Below are 21,907 nucleotides of genomic sequence, written 5' to 3' on the forward strand. Positions count from 1 at the left end.
TTTGGCCCGTGCGCCTACGCCACGGACAACCAAGACGACGCCGGCGCCGTACACAAGGCAGTTCTCCGATCTACCCGACTACGACACCTACCGCTTCGTGGAGCGCCTCAGGTCTGAGCAGGCGCGACAGCAGCGTGAGCGCGACGGCAGCACCAGCGCAACGAGCCGCGCGCGCTTTCTACCCCGAGTCCGAGTGAGCAAGCCGGTATGGTTGAGCTTTAGCGGCAGAGGTGGACGACAAGATCGTGCGGCTGGTGACCGTCGGCGAGCAGCCGATGATTCTAGTTTGGACCTTCGTAGCCAGGTGCTCCAGTTCATCCAGGACCACCAGGTATTGCAGAAGAGTCACCTTGTGCACTATAATTGGTTTTCTTGTCTTGCTTGTAGTTGGGATTTGCACAATAACCGAGTGTCTATAGGATTTGCAAAAGTGAGTTTTATTGTGATCGTGTACACCAGAAGGGAGGAGTAAGAGGGGAGAAGTTAAAGAGAGGATAAGACGCCATTTGTGCAGCCTGTTTTTACTTTCTGGACTCTACTTTCGTGATGAAGAAGACACGAAGTTACTCTTGTGGTTTACGGAGGCATAGGAAGTTAGTTACAAAGTTACGGATGACGCCTATCGTACAGTTCAGTGACCATCGTAGATAACGCGTATGTTAGGACTAGCAGACATAAGAGCGGCAAGTGTCTTGACCCAGTCCATTCATGGAAGTGCACTAATTCTTCAGTTGAACTCCGAGTTCCGCCCTTGTCCTTCCATTACAGATCATCCTTTACATAGCGTGCTCGTGCGTGCTCACGGGCGTAGTTCTGCTGGTCACGCTCATGGCCTTCCACGCTATCCGAGGAGGCTCAGGGGCCAGGAGCTCGATGCACGGCGTGTCGTACGCTTTGCTGGACCGGCGGCCGCTTCTCGGCAAGAGGCGAGACGAGGACAGCGATGACGAAGAAGAGACGGCCATCGACGGCAAAAATGCGCTACAGCAACACGAAAGACGCACGGGTTCCGTGAATGGCGAATCTTTCGAAATCAGCACGTTATCCGAGATCGGCGTCGGTGATGGGGCTACCAGCTGGTCGGAGCCGGATGGTACGGGAGCGACAAGCTATCGTCATATTCTTGTTATTCTCTACAGTATAGTGCCAGAGGAAAGGTACAATAATGACATATTGCAAGCTAGCGTTATCAGTTTAATTAATACTCAGTTTAGAGGTACTAAAAGAAGTGGATGATGCGAATTTGACACTCAGTCTAATGACTGACGAGCGAAAGTTTATAAGTGCAACATTAATACACCACTCGTCGTCGATTCAATACAGCGACCCGCTGGTCACTGAATGGAATCTTGGCTGCTACGGCTGAATTTCGATCGAGGTGATATGCTTGATGCCCGTGTAATTTAGGCGCACGTTAATGAACTCGGGGGGGGGGGGGGGTGTCCCTAATAATCATATAGTGTTTTTTGGAATGTAAAACCTCGATATTTATCGGTTAACATTGATACAAGACCGAAAGATTCGTGGCCAGATAGACTGATTCCCGCAGCGATACAGAAAGCCTCGCAACGCACGTGTCACGGGACTCGTGATTGTAGAACGCTTCGCCGATCACTATAACTGTTGGGGGTTTAACGTCCCAAAACCACCATATGATTATGAGAAACGCCGTAGTGGAGGGCTCCGGAAATTTCGACCACCTGGGGTTCTTTAACGTGCACCCTAATCTGAGCACACGGGCCCACAGCATTTCCGCCTCCATCGGAAATGCAGCCGCCGCAACCGGGATTCGCTCCCGCGACCTGCGGGTCAGCAGCCGAGTACCTTTGCCACTAGACCACCGGGGTGGGTGCCTCGCCAATATTTCGTGTAGCCATACGTTGGTGCCTCGTTAAAACTTGTTGGTGTCCGAACGCAGTAGTTTTCGCCTGCACCCACTTCTATTTAAGGAAGATGAGAAGAAGGTTTCTCTACATTTCAATGAATCTGCGTGATCATCTACTACTTCGTACTTGCTGGAAGTGTTACGTACCCCTGCATTCTCAACCAAACCTCGTCTCGATAATCATCTTTCACTGGGACGAGCTGAGATTAGCACTGTTGCACGACTCGCCCCGCCGCGGTGGTCTAGTGGCTAAGGTACTAGGCTGCTGACGCGCAGGTCGCGGGATCGAATCCCGGCTGCGGCGGCTGTATTTCCGATGGAGGCGGAAATGCTGTAGGCCCGTGTGCTCAGATTTGGCTGCAGGTTAAAGAACCCCAGGTGGTCAAAATTTCCAGACCACTCCACTACGGCGTCTCCCATAATCATATGGTAGTTTTGGGACGTTAAACATCACATATCAATCGTCAATGTTGCTCGACTCGCTATGTTTCTGAAGAATCGCCCATATTTTTTTCAGCGCACGCGGGACGAGGACGAAAAAAAGAAGCACATAACATGCGCTTGTTCTGTGCGCCCTTTCATTTTCCTCGTCTCGTATGCGCTGCTTCAACCAAATATGAGCGCCACTCAAGTTATAGCTCAAGCTTTTATTTCTATACAGTCGTTCATACTCGTTGACCACATACTGTGGCGTATAGCCACGAGGTCTCCCACATGGTGCACGCGTACCCCCTCCCCCGTTTTATCTGAAATTAATTTGGCCGTGTGCCTGAGATTTAACGTTTCGTCACTGGCTTCACACGACAATAAAAATAAGAAAAGATAGAAGTTTCTCCATTGTACAGAGTAGCACAATCTGCTGCAATGAATGGGGCTCTTGATAACGTTCGTTTCACCGTCCAGTTCACTTGTGAAGTAGAGAATGGTGACACTTAAGCGTTTCTTACGTCGAAGGGACGGCAATTCGCTGGACACCACCGCAAATCTTGCGATAGCGGCAACGTGCTGAGTTTTATTCGCACCAGACATGGAACACAAGTATGCTGTTGTGCGCACACTTCTTCGACACTGCGACACGCTGTCGTCTACACATGCCCCGAGGAAAGATGAATAAACAAACATATCTTTGTTTTGAATAAACGGAGCTACCACGATCAGCGTTTTGTCGACAATGCGCGACGCCGCATGCAGCGACCTCGCGAGAGCAGCACCAATTGGGCAACTTGAATTGTGTACTTTAACTCACACGAACACTTGCAAATGTGTTCCCGAAACCTATGGACCACAACCATTCGGTCGAACAGAGCGGTGTGGTGTATACAAGGCAGCTGCATGAATTGTTGTGCCAGTTACATCGGTGAGACGGGGTGGTGTGTGCTTTACCTTCGTGGAATCTCCCACAACTTGAAAAAAAGTTGGGGAGCGGGCCAATGTAAAGGTGGTATTTTCTGCCCCGAAAAAGCTCTCGTACTTGTGTGTGAAGGTTGTTTCCCACGAGAAACCAGAATGTTCTAAAAGGCACATAACGTTCTTTGTCACGTGCGCAGAAAATGTAATCTGTCGGATACCTCTATCATGTGGCAAGCAATACACACGACAAACTGGCCGGTGTATTAATGACCTTTGGGACGTTAAACCTCACATATCAATCAATCAAATCAATCAATATGTATTAATGACCGGCTCCGTGAACCCGCATGTAACGTAAGAAATGGTCGCGATGGTTTTTTGGCACTGCATCGCATGCAGCATGTGTGGCTGCAAACCACTTTTTCGTGGTACGGTGATTCTAGGTAAAAACAGAAATAAAGTTACAAGGGAGATTATTGAAGCAGACAGGATTGGTAAATTAGTGCTGAACTGCGTCAGCATGCATTATCTCGGTCTTTGCAAAGAAGGACTGTCCTTCCTGAGAATTGCAAGTTTTTCGCGCATGACAATTGAGGGTTTTTCGTCTGTTTTTCTGTTTTTTTTTAAATTTCGCGAGCATATATATGTACGCTCCTCGAAAATGAAATTTTGTTGGAAGTAAGCGCTCCCCTCTGTCCCTTCCCTTCTCCTGTGTTTCTCCTATTTTACGCGCTACGTCAATAATTATGTCTTACCAACACGCCGAACTTTAGAGCACGCAAGGGACGTTGCAAAAGCCACGCATGCAACACGTGCTAAGATGTCACATTAATTGAATTGAATTGAATTAATTGACCCAGCGCCTTCTCTATTTTATCAATGCCAGCCAGATGAGCCCCATCCGGCCGTTCACCACCCTCTCCTCCAGCCCTTTCTTGCTCTCTTTCATGTGCTCCACGGCCATGGGGAAGAGAGCCCCTCTTGCAGCGCCTCACGACGTGAATAATATAATTTCTTGTTCAGTTGTGTACAGATCCGTGGGGCAGCGTCTTGCATTCCTCGGGACCACAATGTCGGCGGACACGCAGTCTTTAAGTGACACGGTGTTATGAGATAGCATGTCGCCGATCGTGGCACTATGCAGAAAACCAATGGAGACGCCGCGTCACGGTGACACCGCTGCATAACTAGCGCCATGAGGTGGCGGTGACATTGCTTCAAGCCACAAAAAAGGAGCATAAAGGAACGAATCTGACAGGTGCCTGATATTAGAGGACACACGTCTATCGCGTATCCGCGAGAAAGTGCTCGGAAGCGCGAGTGACGCAAGCGGCGCTACCTAAAGCCCCCGAGTATGGTGGCCCAATTCTAGCCACCATACCCCCGAGTATGGATGGATGGATGGATGGATATGGCTGTACCCTTTAGATCGGGCGGTGGCTAGCGCCACCAAGCCGTAATACCTAATGAACCAAAAATTATGCTTATTTTTTTTCTTAAAAAAAAAGAGTTTGAGGATTCGTACTTTGCAGTGAAGAGTTTAATCTTCACTCGTGCCTTGACTTTAGCCACCAATCATATAACCTCCTTCTAGTTAAGTCTACCCGCTTAAAGTCTATTTTGCCCTCCCGGTCCCTAAACCCCAGTGCTTTGAAAAACTCTGCGCCATCATCCTGAACTATAGGGTGAAGCCCTTTACAGAACATTATCAAGTGTTCGGCAGTTTCTTTTTCCTCTTCATACGCACTGCATACTGTGTCTACCCCTTCGTATTTGGCCCGATATGTCTTGGTTCGCAGTACTCCCGTTCTGGCCTCAAACAGTAGAGAACTACCCCGATGTGCTACCCCTCATGCAGCGTCGCATCACGACCGTTTCCTGAACTAAGGTGGACCGGCGGCTCCCCTTGAATAGCGCGCGTTTGCACTGGTAGTGAATTAATTAAAGGAAGCGTTGGTTGACCACTGCCTGACGAATGGACGCGTGTCCCATTTTGATCACGTGAGGAGACTTGGACGGGAAGAATGCTGCGGCAGAAGAAAATTTGTAGAATCGTGATTTATCCATCGTAACCAAACTACGTAAACATACGGCAGGATGTTTACGGCAAAATATAAGGAAGATGTATTCTTCCATCGAATGTTATTTGTGTGCTGACAATCCCATGCGCATAGGTGTCGAAATGTCTGTCTTCTGTTATTTATATTATTGTGTGAAGCCAGTGATCAAGCAACGTTTAATATGAATTCCCTTGGCTTTTGGAACATTTTTTTTCCCACTTGTGAGTGTGAGCACAAAATGGCACTCGACCTCATTTACCTGCCCCACCCCCTCGTCGGATTAATGACGTTCCCGCTATTGACCCCCCCCCCCTTTCCCCCCAAAATTATGTCTCCGCCACTGACAACAGTACCGAGAGATTCCTCTGTCATTGACTTCGTTTCAGTGGAGCGTTACGCGCCAGATATTCTGTAGCTGCAAGCTGCAACGTTCACATCATAAGACGAAGCTTTCTTCGTAAACATGTTTTGCGCAGAATTATATTCTGTCCTATAGGGACGCTTCGCAACAATATCGCCTCATAATGTTCAACGTATGGTTTGCCCCAGTAAAACTTACTCTTCCTTTTCAGCGCCGTCAGAATCCATCTGGAATGACCAAGACACAGTGAACCGGGTAAGAACAGCTTACGTGATACAGCAATTGGACAAATACAAGGAGCCATTTTTGTTGTTTGTCATCAAAGACACAATGTGACAGATGTTGGTTTATTTCGTCACCTCGTCAAATTACTACATTTCTGCCAGGGCTGAATCGCGCTATCTATGCCACCCTATAGCAACAGCTTCGACGTAATATGTCAGCCAAGCAGCGCTATAGAGATGGACTAGGTATAACAATTAGAAACAACCATACTATTAAGAACATTCGGTAATATATCCTACCTTGTACGTTACATATGTTCATTACTGGTATCAATTTTGCTACTGTTTCGCACTAAATTTTCGAAATACTACCGACTTGAAATTCTTTGTACAGGTAACCTTCCTCAATCTTAGCCCTTCTTATAGTTTATCTATGTAGTTAAGCAAGCCATACGCTATCGGGCTTGCAAAGGGTAGCACTCGGTTGTCGTTTGGCAAATTAAATAACACACGCCTATAGCAGGGCTAACTTCTTCAGTTCCTTTGAGCACATGCTCTCTTTTTACTTCCAAGTATTACTATCATTATCATTTTGTCCACAATGTCACACTTCCCACACAGCCCGCCGACGTGTTCCCTAGCCGGCTGTTGGATCTGTGCAACCAGGACACACCCCTCACTTTCCTGACTTTCCTGCCCAAGGGGTAAGTGCAGTATATATAGGAAGGACGACACCGGCATGTAAAACTAAGGCGGAATTTAAGTATTTGCATCCAGTGGCGGCCAAAATAGAATATATTCGAATAAAACAAGCTACCGATGAAAAGGATATCGTCAAATGGGAATCTGTTGCTTTATTTTTATTGCGGTAAAGTGTAACTTTTATCATTTGGACTGATATGTTCATGCAGTGGGTAATGATTAAAAAAAAGCGTCCTGTGTGTAAGTTCTAGGTTGACTGCGTACAGCTGAGGATGCAGCACGCCCATGGGACATTATCAGCAGTTACCAGCGCTTATCGTACCATTTACACTATACTAGTTTTTGAGCAACCCTAAGGGCACAGACAAGAAGTGCTTGCTTGCATCAAGGCTGCATATGATTTTCTTCGTATCTGGTTCGGTTTCCACGTGCCATCAGAAGCAAGTCCGTCGGCAGGCCTGGAATAACGAATTGAGCGGACGTCGGAAAGCGGGCTGTGGTCGGTATATATCTCAAAGAAGGGATTAACAGCGCAAATAAGGGACGAATAAAGTAAAATAAGAGCAACAGCGCCAGTTCTTCTGATTTTTTTCTTTTTTGTTGTTCCGAGTTTTTAGTGCTGGAATTCTCTTTCTAACATACAACACCAACCACGAACAGAGTGGCACAAGTGCGTCCGTGCCTTTCCTCTACAGTTGAGTCGTGCACCAACTTGCCCCATGTCGTGCCCCTTTTGTTCTGTTAATTCATTTGAGACTTGAGTTAAATGAGCTGCCTATGAGAGGGAGTCAACTGCTTCCACTGCAGGTGCCAGGATCGATCCAAGTGGCTTGCCCACGGCCACCACAGCGAGGTCTTCCAGGTGGCGTCCCCGCTGAAGCGAACGGTCCTCAAGGTTATTCCAGTAACGGGAGTATTCACAGATCAACGTGTGGACGCCATCGCAGCAGCCATTGAGTGCAGCGTGTAAGTTGGCGCGTTGATTTCAGCAGGTTACAGTTCATGTGCCACTTAGTATACGTTTAGGCATAAAGGGTTCTATCTGAATGGAGTGAACTGGACAGTGGCGTACCTCTAACAATAGTTTTTTTTAGTTAATGAACTTCATGAGCTGAGTTTGAGGCATCCATGAGCAGTCAATCTACTGGATGTGCAACGATCGACTACTGCTCGTAAATGGTTAGTTGTTGAAAGTGAAAGGATAGGCTAGCGTCTTGTCCCCCTGAGAAAAAATTTTCTGCTTATCTTAAAAACAGAACTTTACAAAGGAAGAATAAAACTGTTATTATGATTTATTTTATACAGCACGCATAAGAATTAACTTGCCATGTGATTAACTTGCCATGTGAATAACTTGCCATGTGAATTAACTTGCCATGTGATGAATTAAGATGCCATGCGATCGTTAATTTTTTTTCTCCTTTTTTTTGCAGCAAGCTTAGCCTGCTGAGACACGGAGTGCGCTACAGAACGCCCAGTTTTGTCGAAACGCAGAGGTTAGAGACTGATTACCTTGTTTAGGTGTTTTACGCAGTTTAGCAACGGATGCGTTACCACTACGTACCCGGAGCTACCATAGAATTCAATACTTTTTATTGCACACATATATACGGTGTTATCGTTCGCTTGTTCATGGAGATTGTGATTAGAGTTTCCCGTGTGAATAAATGTTACACTCTCGACTATTCGAAAGGGGCACAACATGGCATTAATCACGAATAAAGTTGTGAGTACCCAATTTATATTTTCCATGCACGGATAACTCGTACTACAGTTTCTGCAGACAATGTCATTTAATCTAAACGTTATGCATGGTATATAACACCACATTCTTTACATCCTATGAAATTAAGATCAAGCTAGTTACCTTTTTTTGACGTACCTACATCCTTCCTTGCACCGAGAACACTGTGTATTTGATCTTCCCCGCTTAAGAATTCTCGCTCCGATTCTTAACGCTGCAAGACACATCGCAGTATGCTTATTATAATTTTCACTATACCGTTCTACCACAGGATCGCATGCGTATTCGACCTATTCCCGAAGTGGCTGCTGAGCGGTGACCGTGGTCTCGGGTCCAGGGACGTCCAGGCAGGTGCGGTCTTTGATGTCTTTTGTTCTCCGTGTGTGTACTTCCGATGGTGAAATATTCTTTGAAGCATGACGCTATTCTGCTTTTCCACAACGGTCGTACATCCCATAAAAATTGTACTCCTTAGACGACACGCAAAACTTGGTATTAGCAGCAAACATTTCTACTCGTAGATTGTATCGCCCAGATTTAGTAGAGTGGAAAGCGCCAGCTAGGCCTCTAGTGATGCCTAGATTCCCATCAAGGAGCAATAGTGTCAAGGGATGGGTCGTATACATAATACAGAAGAGAACGACGTCGGGCTAGCTGGTATTGCACAGTTTGAAGTAAATGACAGCGCGTAAAATAATGACGAAAAGAGAACGAAGGACACTATAGTGTTGGCTGACTATAAGTTTGTGTTAGTCGCACTGAGGCAATGCGTAGAAACAGTAACAGCCTGCTCCGCATGCGCGACATGACCACACCGCACAATACAATCAAATATAAACAAAGATGATCCATGGAAGCGTCTTTTTAGTCATGGTTGACTCCATTCTAATCGCAAACCTAAGGAGTGCCTTTTAGCTACAACATTTGAGGAAACATTCGCAATTCACAGAAAAGGTTCTTCACATGCCAGCATGCAGTCTATTTCACACACACAAAAAAATCACGTATAACTGGAAGGTGCTCCTCAGGTTTGCGATTACTAAGGTTTTAATCGCGACTGGACAGACACTTCCGTGATCATTGTTTACGTTGCATTATATACCGAATCTTTAGCGCGCACACACGAGGACACGGAAGGGACATGGGGACCAGCACAGATTATCAACTGGTTTTTATTGAATAAGAAAGCAATATATTATCTTGTTTAACTCCTCACGACCACTACGCACAAGCAAAAACGCCATCTAAAATTTCTTTTATTGAAATTTGAATAAAAATCAGTTGCTAATCTGCGCTGGTCCCCTTTTCATTTCGTCTGTGTCCTCGTGCGTATGCGCTAAAAATTCAGCACGCAACAAAACCAAGTAGCCCGTATTTCCGTAATATTGCATTAGTCTGGTGTCGCGCATTCAGGGCAGGCTGCTACTGTTTCTATATTTATATCCTCGGTGCTGTTAGTCAGCACTGGTGCCGTTCGTTCACTCGTTGTCCCTGTATTACGCGTGGCCGTTTACTTGAAATCTATGTATAATCTCGGATTCTATACTCTTCGGCTTAGCAAATGAAGTGCCGCGGAAGTATCGCATGCTATGTGGCGTAGTGGAAGTTGCGGCCATAGCAAGAACAGCAACGGTGATATCGACCCACACATACTTCTAAAAGATATTGTAATAATGTACAACGACATCGTACTTTGTCTGTGTTATTCGTTAAGTAAAGTATTTGGTGATACTAATGTGAGGTAGCGTAATGTGACGTTGTTCTCATTATTTCTTTGTTTATTCTTATTTAAAAGCTGCTAAAAATTACATAGATGCTAGCCACCTTTATAGAATGCAAAGTTATGTCGCCGCTACCATGCCTTTAATGTATACATCACAGATTAAATTACACACACACACACACGCGCGCGCGCGCACACGCACACGCACGCACACACACACACACACACACACACACACACACACACACACACACACACATATATATATATATATATATATATAAGAGGGAAAGATGTCTATACTTAAGGGCTCGTTTTTTTGCGTGTTTTTGACGCAATATATTAAGATCTAACAGACAACTGTGCCAGTGAATGTATAGGGGAAGTTGATAGATAGTTGATTGATATGTGGGGTTTAACGTCCCAAAACCACTATATGATTATGAGAGACGCCGTAGTGGAGGGCTCCGGAAATTTAGACCACCTGGGGTTCTTTAACGTGCACCCAAATCTGAGCACACGGGCCTACAACATTTCCGCCTCCACCGGAAATGCAGCCGCCGCAGCCGGGATTCGAACCCGCGCCCTGCGGGTCAGCAGCCGAGTACCTTAGCCACTAGACCACCGCGGCGGGGCAATATAGGGGAAGTTATTAGACCCAATTGTAATGTAAATGTGAAGAAAGAAAAGTGGGTGAAAAGATAACTTGCCGTAAGCAGGAACCGAACTTGCGACCTTCGGATAACGCGTTCGATGCTCTACCACTGAGCTACCACGGCGGCGATCCTACCAGCCACTTTATTGGGTATATATAAGAATTTAAACGTGGGAGTGTCAGTCAGCGCCACCTGTAGCCATGGTGGCGAGTGTGGCACACTCTTTATGAGCCTGTTTGGCGTCACGTAGCACGTGAACGTATTACGAGCTGGCAGCTGACCAATGGTCCCTCGTATACAACCTAAAGACACCAAGTCTGCCAGTACGAGACCCTCGTTAATGAATAAGAGAAATACATGATTTCTTTATATTGCAGGCACAAACCAATGCTTCTTAACTCGACATTTTATTGTGCTGGAACTGGGCTACGCTGGGAAACCACTATCACGGATAACGGTGAGCTTTGCGAACATGCAACGATCCTGTGTGATGACTTTTCACAGCTGATCTTCTGCGCTGCCTTGCTCATTTCTGCTGCTTTCCCGCGGTGCAACTTTGCAACTTAAGTGTTTCTCAGTCATACGAACATTTTTAACGCCTTAGCGTTAGGCATTCCCTGTCCCATAAACTCAGGTGTTGGTGTCGTCGTCTGTGAGTGAGAAATTGGCGTTGCCCGTGAATGCGAAATCATGGTGAATGCAAATCCTGCGGCGGCTGCATTTTCCGATGGAGGCTGGAAATGTCGTAGGCCCGTGTGCTCAGATTTGGGTGCACGTTAAGGAACTACAGGTGGTCAAAATTTCCGCAGCCCTCCACTACGGCATCTCTCATAATCATATGGTGGTTTTGGGCCGTTAAACCACATATCAATCATTGATGAATACAAACAATAGAAATCTTGAGTCTAAGTGTAAATCAAGCCCAGGCCTACTGCGTGGCAGACATGGGCTCTACCGCTGAGCCACGCCTTTGCTTTAAGCTGTTTATAAAAAAAAAGAAAAGAAAGAAAAACATACAGGCTTCACGCAAGCGCAAGGAGTTGCATTGACACATGCGATATTGCTGTGCAGATGCGTAGAGTCACACCACACTTCACACCATGCGAACAGTGCAACGAGTGGGCGGTTTATAGGCCCACAAGAGACTCACGCATAATTAATCACCAAGAGCAGCTAGCAACGGCATTAATAAAGTGTGCCTAGGGGCATGTCTTGCCTCACAATAACGTATAGCGCGCACTTCGCTTATTCACAAAATGATAAATTATGGCGTTTCGGGCACTTAGTGACTGTTCCTGAAGTAGGCACGCACTCTGCGAGAGTTTGAACGGTCAGTGTTGCGTGTAAAAACGCTCCTTTTCTCGCGGCTTAGTTGAGTTATCCATCGAGAAACGATGCTATTGGCCATAGTGAGTGAGAAGTCAGTGAGCATGGAGCCCGATTACGCTGTCGTGTTCCATACTCATGAAGGCAAAACGCAAGTGTCTTCCAAATATTTGGTTTCAGTGTGTATCAAAATTAATATTTACGGCCTGTCCCCCCCCCCCCCGGCCAGAGCACAGACACGACTGCGAGGTACACAGTATATTAGGAATGCCAAAATAATTTTGGACTTATTATAAAAAATTGAAGTACACGGGAGTTATTGCACTGCTCTCTTATCGATATGCGGCCGTCGCGGTCGGGAATCGAACCCGCGGCCTCGGCCCTAGCAGCTTGACGTTAGGACTGTTACGCTGCTGCGACGGGCTATCAAAGAATTCTGACTATGCCATTGAGCAATATCTGGCTGCATGAAATCCGTCCTGCTCCAAAATGTATAAAGTAAGAATGTGATCTGGGTCACCAAAAAATAGGAAATAAATAAATAAATAAATAAATAAATGAAGTGATGTTGTAGGTCAGGATGAGCAACAGCTCCAGACTTTCGAAGTACTAAACTTTTTTCTCTTTCTTGTTCAGTGCACAGAACTTCGATGTGCTAGCTTGCTTTGTCATATTGTCACGTGGTCGTGACGTTGACAAAGGTAGAAGTCGGCGTGTTCAAAATAAACCTCTATTTGCGCGAACCTGTGCTCAGGAAACGAAGACTTGATCGCCATACAACATTACGTGCTGTGCACTGGTATAGCGGCAAAGAGAGCGTCTGCCGTCGATTATCTGATCTGCGGTGAGGAGCGTCGGCATTTGTTATGCGGCAACGAACATTCGAGCCTTATCACAGATGCTCGGATAAGCTCTGGTATGAACTTGACTATTCGCGTATACTGCGCGTAATCTTGGCAGAGTGAGCTCGAGCGACTGCGAAGCTTCCCGAACATTGTAGCGCGGCTGGCGCCGAGAACTGATAACAAATTTGTTTTCTGTGGAAAAAACGAATAAATCAACATAAACGCACGTGGCGGTATTCGGCAATTCGTGTTCGATAACTGGTCCTGTTTCCACGCAGCTGCGCAGTGCAGTGCAAGGACGGAGCGTCGTGTTGCAAGCATCGTGCTGCATGGCGGTGGCGGAACGCGCTCTCGGGTTCCGCCACCTGAGCGCGAACCCCGACAAGCTGCTGGTGACGGCGACCGACGCGGCGAGCCTCGAGTACCACCTTCCCGACAGGTATCCGCTGACCATCGACAGCGCGGGCCTGAGGGTGCACGTCGCCGGTTGCTTGTCCTTCGCGCTCGGACCAGGTGAGGCAGCTGAACGTTTTGACAGGGTAGCGCAAACGGCTATGCGCAGGGCAGAGCTGAACTCGAGACTGATTGATTGATATGTGGGGTTTAACGCCCCGAAACCGCCATATGATTATGAGAGACGCCGTAGTGGAGGACTCCGGAAATTTAGACCACCTGGGGTTCTTTAACGTGCACCCAAAGCTGAGCACACGGGCCTACAACATTTCCGCATCCATGAGAAATGCAGCCGCCACAGCCGGGATTTGATCCCGCGATCTGTGGGTCAGCAGCAGAGTACCTTAGCCACTAGACCACCGCGGCGGGGCGAACTCGAGGCTGTACTATATAATAAACGAGAGAAGGGGGATATACGTCATTCGAAGGTTGTGAATTAGGGGCCCACCGATAGAAAGGACGTTTTTTTGTTTCTTTAATTCCTTCCCATTCACGCAATAATAACTTCCCTGAAGTTAAAAGACTACATGTCTTCCATGCTTTCCTTCACCTAGTTGGTTGTAGGATTCAACTGCTTTATTAGAAAGCTGATAGATACTGATCAGATGTACCCATGTGTCATCAGAGTGGCATTCGCGTTGAAGCAATCGTGCCTCAAGTTTGCTCGTTTGCATATCTGCTTGCTTGCGCGCGTCTGGGTCTGACAACACAAAATTAGAAATTAACTCGCCCCGGTGGTCGACTGGTTGTGGTACCCGACTATCAACTCGCAAGTCACGGGATCGGATCTAGGCCGCGGCGGCTGCATTTTTGATAGAGGCGAAAATGCCTGAGGCCAATGCGCTTACATTTGGGTGGACGTGAAAGGAAAAACAAGGAGCGTGGCCGAAAATTTTGGAGCCCTATATAGTGTAGGACTCCGCCACCATAAGATTATGGTGGCAGAGGTACCCGTCCCAAAGCCACCATATAGTTATGAGAGACGCCGTATGCGGCGTCTCTCATAATCATATGGCAATTTTGGGACGTTAAACCCCAAGCATTATAAATTTAGAAAGCAACACATAAGCCTGCCCACAATACCATTTTAAAATATTCTGCATCCCACCTATTCCTTATGCAGAAGCCAAGGAAGAAGGAAGCAACTCGCCATCTTCGCCATCACGTGCTAAGAGTGCGCTCGGTAACGCCCCTTCTCAACGCAGGTGAGAATTTGGCGAGCCATTACGCCGCAATTCTTTTAGTATTAACAACTAAACGAACGGCATTACGGTGGGCACTTATATATGGTCTATATACGTCAAAACGGTTGGTTTAGTGCACTTCGCATCGCCTGACCTTATCAGTTCACGTCGCGCCAATACAGCAATAACGAAACATTCGCTAAACAGTCCAATGTGGTGGTGCCCATGTGTCTTACGTGAGATAGTGTGTACGTATCGGTCTACGCGTGCGTTCAGGCACGGCCCGAGAGCTTGACGAGAGCTTGTTGTGGTTATCGCTACAGATACGGTGCGAAGTTGTGGGATACAAGAGCAATTGAAAACTCTTTGAACGCGACATATAAGCGGTATAGGTGACTTGACAGCCTTGTCGCTAACACCTGAGCTCTGTACAGAGGGCTCGAACCGGCGACACCTATAGGTAACCGTTTCAGAATACTGGTACGTAAGCAAGAAACGCCACAAATGTACGCTGCAGGGGCGTCTCGAAAATCTACAACACTGATAGTGCGTAGCAAAATGAACCAGCATCAAAAAGCGCCAAGTTGTACGCGTGGTTTTATGAAGCAGTGAGGTCATGTTGTCGCTACCGCATTCAACTCTATAGCGTGGTGAGAAGACGCTTGCTTGGAAACCACGTCAGAACTATTTCTTGTCCACAATTCAGCAAAAGAAAAAAAGAACTTGCATATCTTTCTTTGCTAAGGATAACTTCTGTTTTTGCTAGTTAGACATATTCTTGGTGTTTGTGAAGGCGGTGACCAGGAAGAATGTACAGAAGCACTACACCCTATAGCGCATGGTTGAGTTCCTTATCTTTCTTATAATCGTCTTCGGCAGTCTCTACGCTGTGCGCTAAGAACTTGATTATCTTTATAGATTCGTTTAATTCAGCGAGAACAAGAGAGAAGATAAGACTTGAATTTGAACACAACCAGCACTTGGGTAGTACCTGAATTCTTTCATCGTTGCATCTGGTCCTTTCCGCGATCAGTGGCCCCACAGCCATGGCACCCTTCTCGGTCGGACGACTTATGGCCGAACAGCGTAATATACTAGACAGTGAAGGATGCAGGACACTGTGCTGTCTGTCTATGTTATGTCCAGTGTTTCAGTGCTCTGTACATTGAGCTGTTACGCCATATTGTTCATGAACCAACTGGCCCACATCGGAACTCTTGTAACTTAGGCTTAGTCGCTGAGTCGGAGCTGTTTTCCACAATCGTGTGGTGGGGTGCGATATACGACCGAGAGCTTCGTTGCGCATTGGCGAATCTAAGTTAACAGTCATGTTTCGTGTCTGCATACAAACCAAAATGAGGAAACTAGGATTTCGTTTCTACTACTACCGCTTCCTCTCGCATCACAACGTTGTGCAGTGGTAAAGCTGTCCTGCGTGACGGGCGCCAGTGATGTAAAATTGGTGTGTATTTAAACTGTCCAAACACATCGCAGTATAAGTCGGTTAGAGTAATGCGACGCGTTCTTGTTTCGATAGTTCCCTTACGAGTCCACATTAGAAGAGATATAGTTACAACACGAAAGCCGGTAAATGCAAGTCGCTCACGCAGTTCTGTATGTTACTCACTGTTGTGCTGCAGCAGAAGCAGCGAAGCACTGCGTTTCAAAGGCAACGTGACATGGCTGGGAGCCGTGGTGGGCAGCGTGATGCGCAAGCTACGTTCCGAGTTGCCGGAGTCCCGTGCTCGTGCAGAACGTGGTCTCGTCGAGGAGCTGTCGATGCTGCAGAGGCGCCTGCAGCAGTGCGACTCTGTGGGAGAGTTCTTCGACACGCTGAGCATCTGAAGATGGTGCCTCACGATCTGTTTTCTTGCGTCATCTTAGTGACGTCCTCCGACGTCTTCTTTGTTTGTTTCCTTACGTTAAATATTGAATGCAGCATCTCATTGATTTCAACTGCAGCTTGCTTTTGAGCACGCAATAAACGAGAAATTTAAGCTCTTGCACAACGTCTTCACAAAGACATATTCACAACAGGAGGCCCCGTGAATGCGCGCTGCCCACAGTGAAACTTGTGTAGCAAACTAGGCCATGAATGTGTTCTATTTCTTCTCTAGGTATGGGATGATTGGTAACACTACGGATGGTCATCTCCACATGCACGTTATTGTTCCGGACACGGCACGATGATGCAGTGTAGGTTTTGGATGCATGTACTATACCGCTTCATGAGTAGCTTAAAAGCATGGCTCGTTGCTTCTCTCGTGATGGCACCCGAATCGAACTGCACATGCGGTATTAACCCCCCCCCCCCCTTTTTTTTTTTTTACGCCAGTAATATTGGAATTTAACTGCGAACCACAGCATGTCGCATTGGTGTTGCTCACCGATCATCACAACCCTTTTAACCCCGTTCTGCGTCACAGAGCAATGAATCACGCCGTGGAATGTTTTACAGTGAAAGCGAGATCACAACGAGGGACGCGTGCGCTGTAGTTGTCCACTGCCGGTGTCCGTAACCATTATTGAACGAAATAAGCAATGAAAAACGCAAAGGACACAGCGAGATTCGAACCCGGGTCTCGTGCGGGCCAGCACAGTATTGTATACCGCACAGCCTTGCCGGTGCTTGAAACTCCGTTGCCAACTTGCCTTGCAGGCTTGATGTCGGAAAACAAATCGCGTTAGTATGAGTACCGTTAGTATGACAATGCGAATAGCGTATCGAGTGGGTCGTCCAATGGTCCGATTCATTACAAAAGCTTGTTCTTGTTTACCCACTTCAGGTAGAATTTCTTTGTCGTCGTCAGCCGCTGCACAAAAAAAAAAGTGCACAAAATTTCTTGCAAATGTGCAGGGGATATCACGCTTCTCCGAAGACTGAAGAAAGATAGCATTGTGAATACCGGTCTACTACGCGAAAATTATTTATGGCGTAGTGTGTACCCTGCAAGTGTGCTTGTAGCAGTTCCTTGGTTAAAATATCTCGGTTAAATAAACCTCGGTTAACCTCGGAGCATACCTCGGTTAAAATAAATGAATACAATGGGAGCTGAGGGACTAAAATATTTTACCTTGCGCGCATTCACCGATGCCGATTAGAAGGTGAAAGCTGGGTCAATACTGTCACGGGGTCGTGACGTGGCCGAAGACTTCGTGTTGGGATTTAACTGTTTATTTGGGCGAACCTGTGCCCGGTAAACGGAAAGTCCAATTACAGCAGCAGTCTTGCACAGATAGCAGTCTCGGACTGATAGCGGCGAACGGAGCGTTGGCCTTCGATCAACAACTCACAAGCGGCGAAGCGCGTTGGCATTTATACTCTTGCCGTCGAATGTTCTATCGCTGGCGGTGGCGTACGTTCCAGAACAATCTGTACCGTTCGCACAGTGGGCGTGATCTTATCGAAATGATCTACTACAGTCCGGAACCTTCTCGAAAACTGCAGGCGAGGTTTGCGCTGAGAATCGTGTCGTGTTTTGGGACGATAACAAAAAACTTGGGAAATGGAACGTGGCAATACAAATCAACGTTCTCACGACAAAAAAAAAACAAAAAAAGAAACACTGTGTTCCTTATGCAACCTCCCAAGACGACTCAATATCGAATGCTATCCTTTATGACTAGTCCTCATCATCATTACCATAATTGATTACGATGGATGATTTTTGATGGCGTTCATCTCGTCGATGACTACAGCAATGACGGCGGTCACTCTTCCCGTTTGACGAAGCATGCGAGGCTTTTAAAGTACTTCAAATTAAAACAAAAAAAAGTGGCGTTCGTGTGACTCAACCAACTGACGACAATGGAGTAACGCGGAAAAGGTTCGCTCTGGAACACGCCGGGCCAGGCCCTGCAGTGTGTCGTGGGTCGGGCCGAAGAACTAAGTGACACCAGCAGTTTTGACAAGCATGACACGAGGCACGACGAGCCAAGTACCTCAATGGAATCTTGCGAGACGTCTTACTCTTTAATACTAATTATTTGTCGTATTTCTTGTCTCGGTGCGGGAGCTGTCGCACGCATTGGTTCATTGCCGAGGTAAGAAATATATATAGGGCAACGAATTTCAGGAACGGGCGTAAGAACGTAGCCCCAAGCGTAACGCGGACAAAACGGAACTGCGAAATGAATGTAGCCGACCAGATGGTCAGGCAGATGTGAAACAAATTTACCAATGAAATCGTCTCTCGTTAGTTATAGCAAACATACCGCTTACAGCACTTGGAGGCGACGGCATCACTGGAAGCGGGTCGAGGTCACGCGGCGGAGCGTCCAAGTCAAGCGTACTGACAGCAGTAAATGCACCGTTTATTGCGCCGATATCGATGTGCAAAGCCAACATGCGAGTTTTATTCTTCGCTTCTATACGGATATTTCGCCCGTGGACAATGACGGCGACGACGCCGGCACATCATTTTCAGAGACTAGCCCCCGTATTCACAAACGCTCCTCGACTCGACTTTCACCCTTCACTTGACAAGAGTTGAGCACTGCGCCACAGCTTGGCTAAAAAATGGCGTTGTGCTACTCAAGAATCGCAGCAGATTATCGCTGATACGCAGTGACTTGCCGTGCCTAGAGACGGCGCTTATATCGGCTTTCTCAAGTGAAGGTAAATCGTTGAGTGAAGGGACGTTCTAGAATACGGGGGTAGGTCTACTTCACGCCGTCGCGTCAAGCTTTCCGAAGTCTTAGGGGCGCACAGCAGCGTCTCATGCATAGGCAAGTGATATGCGAGTTTTGTGCCACACGTGACTGACGGAAAGGATTTCAGGACTTGTCTCACAAGGAGGTCACATTATTTTATGACGTGCGCATTGTGTTGGATATATATTTGCATCTTCCTACGCCAGTTTTGGCGTATACACCAAGTTTTGGAGACGACCAGGAGAGCCATGCACAGTAAGAATGTACGCGGCAAGGTCGAAGTGCCCTTGGTTCTGTAAGAAATGATGTGCATTAAAAAGCGATACAGATATATAGGCGATAACATAATAGCACTGCGTTTAATGCGGCCGATGAGGGTGAACGCGCAGTCTCGAGACGTCGTCTAGAGGCCCATAGCTTCGACCAGCTCATAAACGCAGTTGCACTGCTGCAGACGAGCTTGCCAGGATAGCAGCTCGTCGCGCTCGGCGCGCCCTCGGTTCTCGGGTAGCTCGGAGCGCAGTTTGTGCAGCACGCAGTCCATCACGGCGCCCAGCCACATCACGTTCCCGTAGAAGCGAGGGGCACCGTGGTCACTGTGTGTGGCGCGCAAACGCAAAATGCGTCTTCGGAAAAAAGAAGAAAAGAAGCAGTTGCGATTTAACCGTTAAATACGACAGTTTACCTAATGAATAGCGCGAAAAAAATCAGAGACGAACAAGTGCGTTGGACGGGCTCCGCAAAAGGTACCCCTTTGTTAGTGTATCTTTCTTTCCGTACCGGACCATTCGGCACACGCAGTGTGTGACGAATGTTGTTTAAGCATTTTGTGCATTGTATTGTGCAATAAATGTTTCAGTTGGTAGTCAGCACTCTTTCCATGTACCACGTCTTTTTGTCTGTTTTTTTTTCTCTCGTGCTGTTCATTAAGTACACAGCCGTACCAGCTAGCCAGTTTAGTACACAACCGTACCAGCTTAAGTACAGATCTTAAACAGCTGAAGCATGAAAAGGTAATAACGCGTACTAAGGAAACAACGAGCCCGTTGTTACCTTTTTGCGCTTCAGCTGTTTAAGGCATGGAATACCAATTAGCCCACTCCCACACCTTGCTTAAGTATACAACCGTACCATTAATGGCATATTCGTGCCTGCTAGCGAGCGAGCCAACCTAACTAAGTGTACGAACGTCACTGGCGAGTTGAAGCGCATAAATGTTTATCGGCGCGTGTTTACATGCACTATAAATGGCGCAGGAAATTCACACGACCTGAGCAGAAGCGTCACTTGTGACGTCCAACCACTTCCGTAAAGCTTGATTGAGAAAAAAGATACTGCCTGGCGTTGCGCAAGTATCACTATACTTTGCCCGTTTAAACGGCTGACCCGTGTGAATGGGAAAGCCAGTAATCTACGTCGTGTTACTCCCTGCTTCTCAATATTTTGCTAGCATCCCTGCCCTCACATCCTGAGTCGGCAGAAACGTGCTGTTCATACCTATGACGTCATGTGTGACGTTTCTGCTTGGGTCACGTGATACATTCGCATGTTTTCGGCTGTCTCACTGTTTAGGATATGAAAACGCACCACAGGGATGGAAGGAATGATGGGACAGACAAACGTGATGAGGTGAAGTACGTATGCCTTCCCCGCTTGTCACCTAGGCTACCTCTCTTTTCTTCTTACTAGCCAATTTTCGATATGCTGCAGAAACGAGCCAAAACAGCACTGCATCTGAATTATTTTTCAAATTCTGTAGTTACCTTACTTTTATAGCCAGCACAGAAAACAGGTAGCAAACATTACGTAATAGTACCGGGTATGATGCGAATAAATACGATATGCTCCACACGGACCATCATCCATTTTGTCACTGCTGATGCTAACGCATTAAATCAGTTCATCGGTTGGTTACTAGAATGTGCCCAGACTATTACAAATTTAAATTTGTTTTGAATGATACTGCGTACACTGTCTTTCAGAAGTCCTCCGAATCTACGTAAATTTTGCACAGGTATCAATAAATGCAGATTTGTCAAAAACGTCACAGTTTCGAAGCGATAAGCACGAACCAATGAATGCGATAGCAGTGATTTCGAATAAACGAAGTAAGACAAGCAGCCGACTCCTTTAACATCCGACCTAGCTGCAGCAAATGAGGCGCCACTAGAGATATGTGCAGCTTTAGCAGAAACTGGGTAGCGAGAATATGGCTTGCACGAAGGTATATCTATGTATGAGCCGTATGCTAATCCCTGTAAAAATAAGGAGTGTGCGACAACGGCCGGAGACTAATTCAAGTACACAGTTTCTGCCAGAGCCAAACAGCACGTCTTAAATAAATGGCATTTCTACCTGAATTCCGAACGAGGGCTGTCATTCACATTTTCTTTGGACGCCGCGTCGTGCCTGTCATCGTCCTCTGCACACAAAACATCGTGAAAAAATGTCACCATTTCACTAAATGGGAAAGCACGTGTGAAAGCTGATATAAAATAGAAATACAAACAAGAGACAGTTTCCCTATCACGCTTTCTGCGACTTGAGTTTGGGCACGGCTGGTCTGGAGGCACGCTTGTTCTTAGAAGCGCACGCTTCCAGACCGGCCGTGGTTTGGCGACAGGCTTTGTCTAATCTTCACTGCGTTTCTCCAGAAGACCCTCTGCATAAATCTAAGTAAGATATGACGTGTTTATTATACACGACCTTTAACTCAATAGTGGAAAAGACAAATGTGGGTA

The 21,907-nt window shown here is 46.8% G+C and overlaps 1 protein-coding gene and 1 long non-coding RNA gene across 3 annotated transcripts; one reads left to right on the plus strand and one right to left on the minus strand.

The window, feature by feature from the left end:
* The first annotated feature begins 782 nt into the window (after positions 1-782).
* LOC119171362 (serine/threonine-protein kinase haspin-like) lies at positions 783-16,522 on the plus strand. Of its 2 annotated transcripts, none has more exons than XM_075892296.1 (10): positions 783-1,093; positions 5,868-5,911; positions 6,502-6,584; positions 7,390-7,548; positions 8,016-8,078; positions 8,598-8,677; positions 11,083-11,162; positions 13,155-13,389; positions 14,453-14,534; positions 16,157-16,522. In XM_075892296.1, exons 1-10 carry the CDS (start codon positions 829-831, stop codon positions 16,356-16,358), a joined length of 1,293 nt encoding a protein of 430 aa, XP_075748411.1. In that variant the 5' UTR covers positions 783-828; the 3' UTR covers positions 16,359-16,522. The 2 variants fall into 2 exon arrangements, with proteins under 2 accessions (XP_075748411.1, XP_075748410.1); XM_075892295.1 differs by having other exon boundaries at positions 790-1,093; positions 16,154-16,522.
* Positions 16,523-19,497: 2,975 nt separating this feature from the next.
* Positions 19,498-21,593, minus strand: LOC142814188 (uncharacterized). The gene is made up of 2 exons (XR_012894840.1): positions 21,522-21,593; positions 19,498-19,792 (listed from the first exon to the last, which is right to left on the minus strand). It is a non-coding gene; the product is annotated as an uncharacterized LOC142814188 (long non-coding RNA).
* Between the last annotated feature and the right edge of the window lie 314 nt (positions 21,594-21,907).

Source organism: Rhipicephalus microplus, chromosome 4 (assembly GCF_043290135.1).
Source record: "Rhipicephalus microplus isolate Deutch F79 chromosome 4, USDA_Rmic, whole genome shotgun sequence".
Taxonomy (NCBI): Eukaryota; Metazoa; Arthropoda; class Arachnida; order Ixodida; family Ixodidae; genus Rhipicephalus; species Rhipicephalus microplus.